At 35.2% G+C, this 15,255-nt stretch overlaps 1 protein-coding gene across 2 annotated transcripts in view; it reads left to right on the top strand.

Annotated features, from left to right (window-relative positions):
* The window catches only part of LOC148645618 (uncharacterized), a 114,522-nt gene that overhangs the window by 54,261 nt on the left and 45,006 nt on the right, over positions 1-15,255 (top strand). For both annotated transcript variants that reach the window (XM_088611449.1, XM_088611448.1), the window contains exon 13: positions 13,720-13,811. In XM_088611449.1, coding sequence (XP_088467575.1) covers positions 13,720-13,811 — 92 coding nt within the window. The remainder of the gene's footprint in view (positions 1-13,719; positions 13,812-15,255) is intronic.

Here is a 15,255-nt window from a genome sequence, read left to right as displayed (position 1 = left end):
GTGCAGCAATAATAAGAGTTTAATTTTTAAATTTTTTTTTTATAGTGATCACATAAGTATGTGGGAAATTAAAGCATTTACATTTTGAAAGACAATAATGAGAAAAACAGTGTTGCACATGTGAAAATCATTATTTAGAAGACTTGGATTAGTATCGAATAGCATAGCAAATGCCTAGTTTACCTCCTTAACATTTGATATAGGTATTACAAAGGTTGGAAAGTAAAAACTCATTTACCTTTAGATGATACATGAAACAAGATTATTTCTCAGACAAGGAAATATCTTAACTTGCTACATACAACAAAATCAGTCTCTCTCATATTCATTCTACATGCAATAATAATAATAATAATAATTGCTTACACTTATATAGCGCTTTTCTGGACACTCCACCCAAAGCGCTTTACAGGTAATGGGGATCCCCTCCACCACCACCAGTGTGCAGCCCCACCTGGATGATGCAACATTGTCCCTGTCACTATACTGGGGCATTAGGACCCACATAGACCGCAGGGTGAGCGCCCCCCCCCCCCTGCTGGCCCACTAACACCTCTTTCAGCAGCAACCTTAGTTTTTCCCAGGAGGTCTCCCATCCAGGTATTGACCAGGCTCACACCTGCTGAGCTTCAGTGGGCTGCCAGTTGTGAGTTGCAGGGTGATATGGCTACATATCAATTGTCAGCTGAATACCAAGTCACTTGTTTGATAATTAATGATAATATCGAATGAATAGCAAGCAAGTGGCTTTTAAATTGCCTCAAACAATCAGCCTTGCTTTGAATTTATTTCTATTTTCCCCTTCCTATCCTGATGTTTTGGCTGCTTTGGAGAAAGGGAGTAACAGCTACTCCGCCCCCCTGCTCATGTGTTAGGCTATCATTAGGCTTAATCAATGATGAGCAACTCAGAGAAGGGGGTACTTTAAGTGGTGAGGCTCAAGTTAAGGTAATGCAGTGTACATTGTAATGGAATTTAACAATATAATATGGTTATCACTGTAGAAATAAAAGCATTGGTCCATCTAACATAAACCTATTATCTCTCTCAGTGTGAGTGTCTATAATACTCTGAATGTTAACGTATAGAAAAGAGTGCTTTTTCAGTTATTGGGAGTAAATATTGTGCATTATATCAGTCATTGAACAAGTGGACGAGCCATTCCTCTTTTGGGAGGGAGACGGTTTAATTTGTGGACTGGTGAGCATGTGACATAATTTAGCATCTTGACAGTGTTAAGTGTAGTGTCTAGAGGGTTAAAGAAGTGTTGAGAAATGTGTCTGGGCTACTGCCTAAAACACACCTTGGGCTTAGCTAATTCAAGCTTACTTATTGTAGCTTTGGAATGTTCAACAGTGGCCTGAAAGTCAGACAAAAGAAAAGTTAAAAAAGTTTTGTTTTTTTACAGTGTACTGCATGTATTTACAGAAGAACTAGTAATACACATAAAAGTAACTCTCGAAACTGTTTAGCTTCAAATATCTTCATTACAATGTCCAGCAGCTGAGACTGCAGCAATGAGTATATGAGATTTTGTGATGCCCCCAGCGTTAAGGTGTGTGCCTCCACTTAATAGATTCTAGCACAGCTGCCATGCTTCATTAAACATTCTTTTCTGAGAAGTAATAGGATTTCTCAAGGATCATAACAATATGTATAAATGTGTCCTTTTTTTAAACAGAATTTCTGATATAAAAGATATTTCCATTGATGAAGTAATTCTCCGCATGGTTGGCTTTCTATTTTCTCTTGCTTTTTGAGCGAGCGCAATAAGATAAATGCATTTTCCTTTTAATTTCTTCTGCTCGTCCTATTTTTGTTTCTTTGCTAGCTTAACTGATTAACTCTGTACTTTGCTGACCCTCCGGCCCCCTAATGTAGCATGCTCAAATAGATGTATGCAGTAACTCTGAATGCTTTGCAGCTTTGCAGCATTGCAGACTTACGAATATGATCTGACAAAGGTGATTTTCCCTGTATTGTAACAGCAGCTATTCAGCAGCAGTCACAGATGATTATTAAGGTTATTTCAGAGAAGGGGCATTATCTGTAATGTATAAATATAAAGGGTTTTGTGTTTTTTTAATGATTTAAACTGGTGTAGGGGAGATGGGCTGTCATTAACCTTGACTTATTTCTTACTCTATAATTAACATGGCTTCTCACATGAATTCCCTAAAGACCAGCAGTGACAGAAATAATGGTGTATCATTTGGAAATAACATATACCATAGGGGATAGTGAGAACTGAATGTTTTAGCCTTTCACCCCTGTAAATGATAGTTTACGGTCCAGCTTCAGTTGAAAAACTATTTAAATTATTTTTCTCATTTTAACTCTTGGTCATTAAAAGCTAAAAACCTTTATTGACAAAACAGTAGGCTGTCCCCTGCATTGCATCTTTAACAGTGGGACAGTGAAACACATCATACTCCTTTCTTTAAAGACCTCATAAACATATGCATATTCTTAAGTGTCCATGGGGTTACGGGGGGGTGTTTACTGGATTGAACTGTCATTACCACCTACAGTATTTTAAGTGTAGATGCAACCTTCTAATTATTGTTTCCAAATTTACTCTCATCCCATTTTGAATCCATTATGGAAGCCCAAACTATAGGAGATATAATGGTTTAACCATCACAAGCTGATCAGATCAATGATATTGAAAATGAATAAAAATAAATGAAAATATCACAATTAAAAAATGAGAATGCTGTCCAAAGCAGGTGATTGGTTGGCCGTGTTCTGTTGTTATACTGTAGATAAGCAAGGAAGCAGCCTTGTTTTTTCAAAAAGTTGTGTATAGTTGTAAGAAAATAATTTACATTAACTGTGTTTTTAAGGCGCAGTTGCCAAAGTACGTCATGTGTTTCGTAGCAGAGAAAAGCACTTTGCTCTTATTAAAACAGCTTTTATTGCTGTAGCTGAATTGCAGACGGTATTTTTCTTAGTAGTACGTTCAGTTTTTTCTAAGAAAAACTGTCTTGTTGTAAGCTGCATTTATAAAAGCACTTTTCATGTGAAAAAAAGGCCCATTTACAAAACAGACCCCTGCTGTTAAAATTGAGATAACATAATTGGATGCAGGTACACTTTCACATTTGCAATTGTTACAAACATTGCAGTGTACAAAAAAAGTTAAAAGTTACAAATAAGGCTTCCTTGCCCCAATTGCTTCTGTATCTGATTACGATACCCCCATTTTCAACTGCTGAAGGCTTTTTGTAAGTTGGTTGCAGTGCTTTTTTCAAACAAGGATCATACGGTATGTTAAAAAGACAACTGTCATTCACCTTCTAATCGTATTCTTACAAACACATCTTATTAGCTTGGAAGTTATAGAAAAGATTATTAACATCATATACCTGCATTCATAATACTAGAGGTATATCAGTAATGGCCATCATTGTCTTAAGATGTATAATTAACCATACCTATACAGTATATTTGAGTGGACAGATGAAAATCGATGGTTAACGGATGTAGTTTCTATGTTGTGTTCTGCAAGCTTGCCCCACTCCCTGCTGTTGGAATGGCCCAGACACGTACTGTACAGTATGTCCTAGTACATGACACTAAAATCAAGCATTGTTTGAATATAAGCTGATAGGAAGAATACAGCAGCAAAGCTACTCTCCTGCTAGGATTTTTTTATGAAGATGAATATGTATTCTTCCACTTGGGATATTTTGCAGAAACTAATCAGTTAGATTTTTAATGAGTATATGGAACTGCAGTTATGACATTTTGGCAAAAACTGACTGGATCTACAAATCACAGCTGTTTCACCTTCAAACAACTGTATTTAAGCTGTGGACCAAGAATCTCATCTCAGCATGTGCATGCCTAATTTTCTGCAATTTCCCTCACGGGATCAATAAAGTATCTATCTAATTATTTTGCATTCTGACGGGAAAAGAAAGGAGGAAAATGCTCTGTATGTGTACATGTATAATCAAATCTGTAAGGTGAAAATTGTATGTTTATAGAAGAAATACCTTGGGTGGAAATTAGCTTTGGCTAGAGGAATTTTCACACTTACCCGTATGCTTTGGACAAGATGTTGATGAAGGTACAGAGAACAGCACTTTTGAAACCTATTGTCAAGGGTGATTCTTCTTTAATTAAAAAAAAGCTGTTAATCTTAAAGACTTTCTCCAGTGAAAATTCAAAGCCAATGTGGTCCCTTTATTTATAAAACAGATTAAAGGTGGTAAAGGTAAAGGAAGTATTTTAAAAGGTAACAGCTTTGCAAAGGAAACTACAATTTAAAATTACTGTAGGCCAAAACCCTTGCAATTCCCTGTGATTCACTTTACACAGAATAAAACAGTTGCTGTGTGTTAACTTGTTTAAAGTCCTTTTCTTTGCTTAATATATTCAGTTCACAACAAAAAGAAGTTTCTTCAGACCAGCTGCCTTCATAAAATTCAACAGGACTTCCTCTAATGAAAATCAGCACAAACGAGTCTCTGTTGCTGTTCCACAAAGAACTAATTACAAACTTCGCTTTGAACCCCTTTAAAAAGTATTAGCTCCCCCATTCATGTTTTTTGTTCTCTGTTATGTTTTAAATATATGTAAAGAAAGTTTTTTAATTACTCGGAAATACCCTGGGGGATTCTGTAAAATTAAGATAAAATATTTATCTTAAACTTACTCCAGTTTATTGGGATTGCTTCTTAAACACCAAAACATTGTGCATTTTTTTCAATTATGTTCCTAAGCCCATACTGCAGATATTGAGTCTTTATTACTCTAAACTTTTAAATGTTTTCAAAATCATTTTAATTCCCTCCATATTAGACTACTAAGAATACAACAAAATAAAGTTTTATGTTTTAATGTTGCAATTTAAAAATGAGGCAATGAATACTGTTTAATGTACTTAGATTTAAACTTGCAATGCTTTGGGATACATTTAGATTTGTTTGCCCATTATCTTCTATGAAAATAAAAAAAATAATTTGAAAATATTGGAGTCATGGTTTCTTGTTGATTATTCCCTGAGTTTTATTATCCTCAGGCTATACAATTTGCCTGTCAGGGCTTAGTTTCCTTGATAAACTCAAATAATGAGGACAGGAAACAGAAACTGGTTAAATTATACATCATTGTAGGCTGAGAAAGTCTCTTGAGATCTCATAACTGACCTAAAAACCTTTCAGTCCCCTTAACAGCCTTGATTGACATTTCTAATTTATTTCCAAGGCCTGTTCTTGTTATTGCAGCTGTACAGATAGATTACAATGATACAAGGCTGGAATATCTGGAGTTGTTGCCATGGCAATTAAACATACACAGCTGTTCTATGGTAAATAATATTGCAGTACAATGGAAAGGGCAGCAACCTGACCTCTTGTAAATAAGTCTTTGTTTTGTAACCAATCAATAGATTTTATTGAGATTTCTAGGCAATTCATCACAAGGAAGTTGAGAGTTGATTTCCTCTGGTGGGGGGAGTGGAGGAAATTCCTTATAGAACACTTCTTTATTCAGGTGGTTTGTAATTGTAGTTAGTATTGTAATTGGTATCGGATTGATAGAAAATTAAAAAGTAATGTCTACTTTTGTGGATCATTTTATTGCTAACAAATATTTGAAAACATAATAGGCTTTGTTCAATCTTGGGAGCTTGAAGTTGAGGCAAAAAGTTAAGGTCTTTGAATGTTAAATCTATGCCTCTCTTTTTTTTATCAATTTTACATTTCAATACAGCAGAAATTGTAATTCTTGGTACAATATAAAGCCACTGAAATGAAAAAAATAAATCTTTAGCATCCTAACCAAGGGATGAGATATTTATTTTATCATCTACAGAAATCTGTTCACCAGGATGGAATTTATATCAATCCATACATCACTGGAACAGCTGGCTGTGATTTCTCAACCTTGCAGTTGCTATTGCATTGCACAACTCCAAAGTCAGAGTTAATTCTATTTTATGTATTTAATTCTGGGGGGATTTTTCTTTATGGGTGCCAGCAGGAAGAAGGTGACAGATGACAGGGTACATTTTTTAATGAATCCTTTGCAATGGGAGACAAAAATACCATGTGCCAGTGCATCCAATTTAAGACCTTTAGAACTGTCTCACAGTATCTTCTGTTACTGATCAAGAGAGGTCTTAATGTTAGCATGAGTAGAATGTACAGCTTGTGTGTGGTGTGCCTTCTATAAGAATATAGACAATTTCAGACAACATGACAACACGTTTGAAGGATAAAAGTCCTATAAGGATTGGGTTCTAAAACTCTATTGGACACTTTTTACTTGTAGCTTCTAGTGCAGTTTAGGTTTACTCTTTATTTTATTTGGTCATTTTAGTATGTGATTTCTGCTTTTTTCTCATATTTATATAAGGGTACTATTCACAAGTTAAAAAAAAAACTTTGTTAAAAGTCAATGTTTCATACGTGGCAATTGAACATATTTGCTTATGAAAGGCCATGTTCTACCTTAGATTCCAATCTATATCTTCAAAACTTCAATGTAATTCCAGATCTTTCTTATTTTTTTATGACAAAATACATTAATATTCATAGATATTTGTTTCTCATTCTCATTTACAGTTCAGCAAATTTTTTCACAACAGGCATAAATTCATGTTTAGAATTTCAACAACATGCAATGCAAAGTATCTTTAGTATTGCCTGTCTGCATCCAAGACACATCAAGCAATTTAAAGGGGAACTGTAATGCTATTTTTATATTGTGGGTTAGAAAGAGTCAGCATTGATGAGTGCATTTCAGACCAGGGTAAAAGTAAAATGTACTGTACACAGTAACTTGTAAAATCTCCAATTTAAAATTTCCAGGTATGCATAGTGCCATGTTCTGCGATTCAAAATTAGGGAACTTAACTTCCGTTGCATGATGTGGTCCTGTCTTTTCTCTTGAAAAGAAGCAGTACATCAATTGTGAATGCATCTCTTTTAATCCAATAGAATTATTGCTCTCAATTTCGAGTCGGTTTTGCTGTTTAATAATACTGTTACAGTACATCTGCATGCAGGTGATGTTGGACTATTTCTGCAGTGAAATATCTGCAGCATGACCTGCACTTATTTGATCATACATCACGTTATGTTAGTCATTACAGTGGCTAGTGAGCAGGAAGGGCTGCATGATGTCACAATGTGTGGGAACTCCCTCTCTTTCGCATCGTGAGACCAGGGATTTATGACAACATGTACAGTACTTTCACAAAGTTGATTTTGTGCTTAATTTGAAGTTTGTAATTTTTTTCTATAACCTCATTTCATTTATTTTGTAACCAAGATTTAATAATCAGTCTGAGAAATTGGGACTGCAGTTCTCCTTAAAAATGCATTTGCAATCAAGAAATGAATACATGATTAAAAATCTAAGTATGTTAATAAATACCTTAGGAAAAATTAATTATATTTGTTCATGAAACATGGATAGCATAACCTTTTATTAATTTAATTAGGATCAATACAGTTCTTCTTTGGAAAAACAGGGAAAACACTTTGAATTCTATCAGAAGTATGTTTTAATAAACAAGTAATAGGTTTATTCCATGCTGAAAAAAAGAAAAAGAAAACACAACGCATCTACCCACCTGAACTACTATGTTTTAAAAAATATTTTTCATAGTACATTTAGCTAATTACAGCTTGAAAACATTACATTTAATGTAATGTACAAATGAGGAATTAATTCTTATTTCATTAAAAGTCTATATCATGCTAGGCAACAGTTAGCAGTTTCTGTAAAATATAAGACAAAGAACCAACATTTTAATGATTTTAAGAATAGGTGAAAGTCATTTTGTCAAAATTCCATGTTGCACGTCTGATAGCAATTTATTGTCCCTTCTGCTTCACCTTAAAGCATCTGCGAAAATTTTATTCACATACAAGTGCTTTAAATGTTTTCTATGGAAAGTGCTGGACCATTTGGTTCCATTGTTAAAACATCTTGAAGTCTAGGTAATGCTTGTTACCAACAGTCTTTTTCATTTTATTTCACCAAACCAACCACCATTTCAAGACTGCATTTGTCATTAAAGAAGTGGACGTAAAATTAAATGGTTATTTATACAGTACAGTATAGAAGAAGCCTCTAGCACTTTAATTAGCACGCTAATTTCTTGTCTCTTCAAATGGAAAGGGGGTTTTAAATCTTTTCTTGTTAATCAGTGCAAATAAAATTTGCCATATCATGTTGGAAGCCCCAGACATCAAGGATGTTTGGTTAAGTAAAAGTGTAAAAATAGTCCTGTAGTTTGTATGCTCATTTCCTGTTCAGAGGAGAAATCATGATCTCTGCTGTTCTTCTTTACCTTAGCAACTGTTGCCAAAAACAGATTTAAAATTTTATCTACTGAAATATCTGAGATTGTAAATCCTACAACTGTCCTTTTACAAAAATTCACTTTGAGCAGATACTGCATTGTTTTTGTTTGCTTTTCTTATCTTTAAAAGACACTCTTGGTTATTGTTAACATTTCTGTTGTAACTACAGTACAATGGTTTATGAACTGCTCCCACATTGATCAATTCTTATTGACTTTGATTTTTCCAAACCAGACATCCTGTTTCCCATTTAATTTCCCTCATGTTTTGAACTATATTTTGCAATGTGTACAGTATACTGAGTGTCATTAAAAGGCAACAAATGAGTACTTGGTACCAATAATGTATGAGGAATTTTGATACCTTAGTACTGTATATTTGGTCTCCTCTGTCTTTAAACTGAACATTTCTATCAATGAGAAGTTGTTGGGTCAAGAAATTATTTAAGTTTCATGCAATAATTATTTTTAAAACTCACTCAACTAGAAGAGCCTAATCTGGCAGATAAGAACATACTGTAGGAACGTAGGAGCACAAGAAAGATTACAAACGAGAGGAAGCCATTCAGACCAGTAGTAGCTAATTTTTCCAAGGATTGTTGAAGGTGTGGGCAGCTTGTTCCAAACACACAACCTTTTGTGTAAGGAAATGCCTCCTGTACTTGGTTTTAAATACACTTCCAAGTAGTTTCCACTTGAGTTCTCTGGTTTGTTTTTCACACTGTATTCTAAAGAAGTCCTCTGGGATGACTTTGTGAAAGTCTTCTCTGTTCAAAATATAAAGGGCTCAGTTCTTTTAAGTGCAGGAATGTATCCGAATGCTCTTCTGAATGAAGCAGCAAGAAGAGCACCAGTATCTTTTTTGTTACATGGTGGCCAGAATTATATTCTAAATGACTTAATGGTAAATTGACATACAGTATGACATAACATCCTTTAATTTTAATTCCACACTTTTAATTATATGCTAACATTTTGTTTGCTTTTTTTATTGTTTCTTTACATTGTCTAGAATATGTAAGTGGTGTAGCCAGCAGCCATCTCACCCTGCAGCTCTCAACTGCCTACCCACTGAAGCTAAACAGGGTTGATCCTGGTCAGTACCTGGATGTGAGACCTCCTGGGAAGCTATGTTTGCTGTTGGAAGTAGTGTTAGTGGGACTGGGGGAGAGGGGGCACACCCACTCGCAGTCCGTGTGGGTCCTCATGCGGGGACACTATACTGTAGTGGGCGCTGTCTTTCGGATGAGACGTTAAACCGAGGTCCTGACTCTCAGTGGTCATTAAAGATCCCTGGGCATTTCTCGATAAGAGTTGGGAGTTACCCCAGTGTCCGGGCCAAATTTCCCCCCTCAGCCTTTACTGTGGCCTCCAAATTGCCCCCATGTACAGTATGACTGGCTTGCACTGGCCCTATTATGGACTGGCGCTCTGTCCAGTCCTGTCCTGCTTGCTTGCCGGGTAGGCTCCGGCTTCCCACGACACCGCATGGTATAAAGCGGTTTAGCAAATGACATGGCATGACATGTAAGTGATGTGCCACTAGAAACTTTTCAAGTTCAGAAGCTCTTCAGGTTCAGTGTTTCTCATTCTCATTTCTGCTTCCTGGTTGTAAAGTTCTGCACTTATCTGCATTGGATGTAATTTACTAGTTTTTTGCCTAGTCTTGAATATTATCTAAATTTTCTAAATTCTATTTACTACTTCAACAGTTTTCTTTTTTACTAATCCTTCTCTTTTTCATCTTCTGCCAACTTTACTAGTTTACTAACTTTACCAGAATCTATTTAATTGATATAAATCAGTGACAAAAGCAGTGGTCCATCAACCAATTCTCAATCTATACACATGCATTTCATTGAATGCCTATCACCTGTCATTTATACATTTATAGAAATCATCTGGCAATCTAAATATATCATATTGTATGTGTCTCCATTACAGGTATTGTTTATTCAAAGACCTCAGAGTTAAACAAGTTCAGTAGTTAAGCAAGACCTATATTTTCTAGGTCCATGCTAACTATCCTCTAGGATCTTATATCTATTTTTATCATGTTATGTTTTTTATTTTTTAAATTTCTTAATAAGGATATTAAGTTATTAAATCAAATAAGATCAATAGGACATCTCTGTTCCCTTGTGTGCAACATACTGTATGTATGATACGACACTACATGAATAAGGGCTAAATTAAATTGAGTCTTCAACCCACCTGCTAATTCCTCATTATACACCAAGTGCAGTCCTTGATGTCAGGATTCTAGTGGGTACAAGCAAGGATCTTCTCACAAAGAAAAAGCTGCTGTCAATTACTGGGTTTGTAGTTTAAATTCGGACAGATGGGTTGAGATTTTAATCTGGGCTGACAATGTTCAAGAGGGAATTTATTTTCTTTTTAAACTATGTCTGAATTCTGTTTACTTTCTAAAGTCTATTCATTGATTTTCCTACTATCATCATTCTCAGTAGGGCCGTTTGAATTATTTCAGTATGGACTATAAACTAACTAAATGTGCCTGTCTCTGACAAAACTATTTCTCTGAAGTAATAGGAGTCCAGCTCTTGTAAAAAGAAAAGTAATTCTTGCAGAGTACAGCGGTTTGATATCCAGGGGGAAGATATTTTTTTGCTTATTTCAAGCAAAGTCTGACATGCCAGTTGTATTACCACTTAAAGTGTAGCCTATATCCAGACCCTTATTATCAGCAAGACCACTGTGGATAGATTACTACTAGAGGGGGTAGAAGGCTTCATACATGGCTGACTGCATGGTACGGAGTAAGAGAGAACGAAACTCTCCAGTACCAAGACCAGTGTTTCTTTGTAGATTAGGAAACCTTCATTAGAATTCACTCCACTGCCTACCTTTGTGCCTCTTTGTTGACAAAAAGATAATGAACAAAGGGTGAGATTGGGAGCAGCTGTGAGAAATGAAATCAAGCAATCAGGAGCTATGAAATGAGAAGGTATTCTTTGCTCCTTCTTTTGTTGGTTTTACATGAAGGGAGCACAGTTTGTCTGAGAATCCATGACCCCCTCCAGGTGCACTGCTCCACATTTTCCAGCCAGAACTCTGAGAGGTCCTTTTATATTAGTAGGCTGAACAGAGTTTCCACATTTTGTTAGCATTTCAGATTCTGAGTCTGGGAATAATGTCACCTGGGTTTTCCAATGCTAATGCTAATGATTTCTGCTCTCCTTGGAGAGTGATGAAAATCAGTTTTTAATTTCTATTTGTGAGAGATCAGAAAGCAATTTGTTGCATCGTGTTTTATATCCCTAACCTGCATAAGAGGCATTCAGTTTTCTAGCTTGGATCCTAGATTAAATATTTCGGATACTGACCTATTTTCCTGACACAGTACATTTAGAATGTTTTTCATGATAGATGGATTGTTCAATATATAGAGATACCAGACAGACCTATTTTTATATTTCCAGGTTAGAAAGAATCAGCATTGATGAGTTTATTTCTAACCACAGTGAAAGTAAAATGTACTCAGTAACATGTGAAACCTCCAATTTACAACAGAAAATACTCTACATTAAATTTCCAGGTACTGTAGGTGCAGCACCATGTTGCCATCACCGTCTGCGATTCAGAATGAGGCAAGAAAGCATCCGATGGTGTGAAGAGGCCCTATTACACTGTAAACAAGCAGACTTTTGAATACATATCTTTTAATCCCATACAAATTTTGATTTTGATTTTGTGATGGTTTTGCCGACAATTACTACTTGTTAACTCTGCATTCGGATCATGTTGGAACATTTCTGTGGTGAAATGTCTGCTGCAAAACCCGTTCTTATTCCCTCGGACACACTACATTAGTCATTACAGTGACTGGTGAGCAGGAAGGGCTGGTTTATGGCACATTTCTTGCAAACTCTCACGCGTGCCTGTGGCAAGTCCAGTGGTTTGCAGCAACGTGGTAACCACACAGCACTTTTACGAAATTCATGATTTTGTGCTTTATCTGAAATTTGTAAAATTTTGCAATAGCGTCAATGAATTTATTTTGCTACTGAGATATAATAACCAGTGTGAGTAATTGAGGCTGCTGTTTCCCTTTTAAGGTGTTGGTTTATGATTTACAGCATCTAGTGTTTGACATGACACTAATAATTGTCTTTGCACTTTGGTTGTACCTTTGCATTTCTTCATTTATTTACTTTTTGCGATGATTTTGCTTCTTTTTATAACATACTGTAAGCATTTACCATTTACCAACAAGAGGAGGCCATTTTGTCTATTTTGCCTTTGTGGGTTTTAGTAGCTTGTTATTGTATATACAGTACTCCAAAACATTTTGTGTAAATACACAACTCCTGTGAAACTTCAAACTTTTCTTAGTTTCCAGTTGTGTCCTGTAGTTCATGTTTCAATGCTGATTCAAAAGAACTCCCTTGATCTGAATTTGTCCATAATCTTTTGAGTTTTTTAAATACTTGATCAGGTCCCCCCTATCATTTTTATTCAATTTATTTTTAATTTGTGAAGAGAATAAGATTAAAATGATTCAGTTCTATTAGCCTGTCAATGTATATTTTTTAACTTTGTGTCATATACTGCAGTTACATGTCAAAACCTGCAGTTTTTATTGTTTCTAAAGTACTGTAGTAGGGGTGATTTTATGCTTACTTTAAATTTTGTCTTATTTCAATATACTGTAAGAAGCATACTATACTTTAAAACAACTAGTTTAAATGCTTGGTCTTGAGTAATTTTTGCTTTATTACCTTGAATAAACGTTTTGTGCTACAGTACATATGCTTTCCTTATTGTATTTTTGCTAATTGTTTGTTGTGCTGTACAATATGAAAGCGGTATTCTTTAAGTGTTTGTATAGGATGAATTCAAGTAAGTAATATGTGGATTTCCTTGAAAGCTGCCAGTAAACAGTATAAGCATTTCAAGGTAAACATCTGAATTTTTGAGAATCTCACACTGAATTGAACACAGCTGTCATTGTTAGCCCCCATAGAATATTGTACACCTTTATTGCAGGCCCACGCTTTCTGAATAATCTGCTATAACTGAATGGCTGTTCTGTTTCTCTTTTTGAGCACTTTGGTTTCAATAAGCGATCAAAGTACCTTCGCAATGTTACAATCCTCTGCTCAATGACAGACATGTATCACTGTAAGAGCAAGGGAGAAAAATGTTTTACTGATGATCAACAGCAGCAGGTACTTTCTAGCCTTTTGCTAGTTTGTATTACATGATGATTTGCTTGTACTACCACTTCAAAAAAAGGCACATGGTGATCAAGAATATTGACAACAAAGTGGAAAACGCTTTCAAGGTTTTCTCTGAAACAGTAACAAAACGTGCAGTGGAAGTTGATTCAATAGTGGAATATCTACTTCATGTCAGTATTTTCTTATGTTCAGTTCAAGATAGCGACAGTGATGAAGAATTGGAAATGAAGCTAAGAAAAACTGACATCACCACTAGAGCTGTGGACAGGCAGGACAGATCACAGGTAAAGTGAATTTTTAGTTTTCATCATTACTTTGCCTTCACATTCACTTCAGATCCATTAAAATAATATATAAGCAACAGTATTCAATAGACTTTATCTTTTTTTACTGATGCCCTCTAAGCAATCAATTTAACATGCAGTCTGCTTTCCCAATGGTATAACCCTTTATTCCAGAGCATATTATTCCAATTATTTATCCTGTCTTGTCTCATACAGTCTGGAATAAATCCCTTCAGCCATAATGATTGACAGACTCTGTTTCTGCTGTGTTATAGTTGTATTTGTCAATTGAATTGATTGCTGTAGCTCCTGCAGATGGCTGGCATAGATAAAATATTTATGAAGACCTCCTAATAAGAAAAGGGACAAACCCGTTCCTTAAGAAGCTTTAGATAAGGAATGTTTTACTAGCAATTAATCTTTCAGGTAAGAGGGTTTTACAAAATACTGAATCTTCACTCTGGGATGGAAGATATCAAGAGATGCTCTATATGCTTATTAGAACACGTCATTATAATAACCATCCCTCACAGACCTCCCTGACAAATTGCAAAGTTTCTTCTGAAAAATTTAGAAATATTAATGGTATTTAGAAGTATATATAGAAGTATTTTGAAATATTAGCTAATTAATTCTACGAACTAATAAATAAATGCATTCTGGAGTTCAATTTTTAATTGTGAAAATCCTAAAACAACTCTCCATAAAATATGTACTCTAAAGAGGTACAGTATGTAGTTTGTTGTAACAGAGATTTTAAGAGTTATTCATCATTATGAACTGAACTATAATATATAACTTTATAACTGAACAAAAAGGTGTAAAGCATACAGTATATCCATATTGTACTTGGTTTGCAGTGTCTTGCACTTTGCATGTGAACCCAAAAAGGGAAAATTAGAACAAAGATGTTAAAATTCTGCTAAAACAGTGACAATGTAAAGCAACAGCATGTTCCAAAAGAGCAAAACATGTTTTAGTTTGATATTGTGCTCTCTCTTCACTACATTTCTAGCCTGATGAAGCCTGATAACATAAAACACTTCAAATAAATGAAGCCAGTTTCAGCTTGTTATGTCTTTGTTTTAATGTAGTGTGTGTACTTGGCTGGCATACAGTTATTTGAAGCAGGCTGAAGATTAAGTTCAAATGTTCTTATTGTTGTATCTGACCAGGGCAAATGCAGTAGTGCTGACAGAGCATCAATAATTTCAAATAGGGCATAAATTTAAGATGAACTACCCTCACATATTCTTTACAATACTACAGACATCTACAGTATGTCATTGAGGAGGGCTCTCTCCTTTGACAGAAGGTGCTGAAACAGAGCATTGTGATAAACCATATGGAGAAACTGTACATTTAATTCCCTCATTAAGACATATTTTAACATATTTCAGTATAAACTGTATACCAAGGGAAGAGAAATACTCAGCAATCAAAA

This window comes from Lepisosteus platostomus, chromosome 18 (assembly GCF_059453375.1).
Source record: "Lepisosteus platostomus isolate fLepPlt1 chromosome 18, fLepPlt1.hap1, whole genome shotgun sequence".
NCBI lineage: Eukaryota > Metazoa > Chordata > Actinopteri > Semionotiformes > Lepisosteidae > Lepisosteus > Lepisosteus platostomus.
This window is presented reverse-complemented; position numbering and strand designations above follow the sequence as displayed.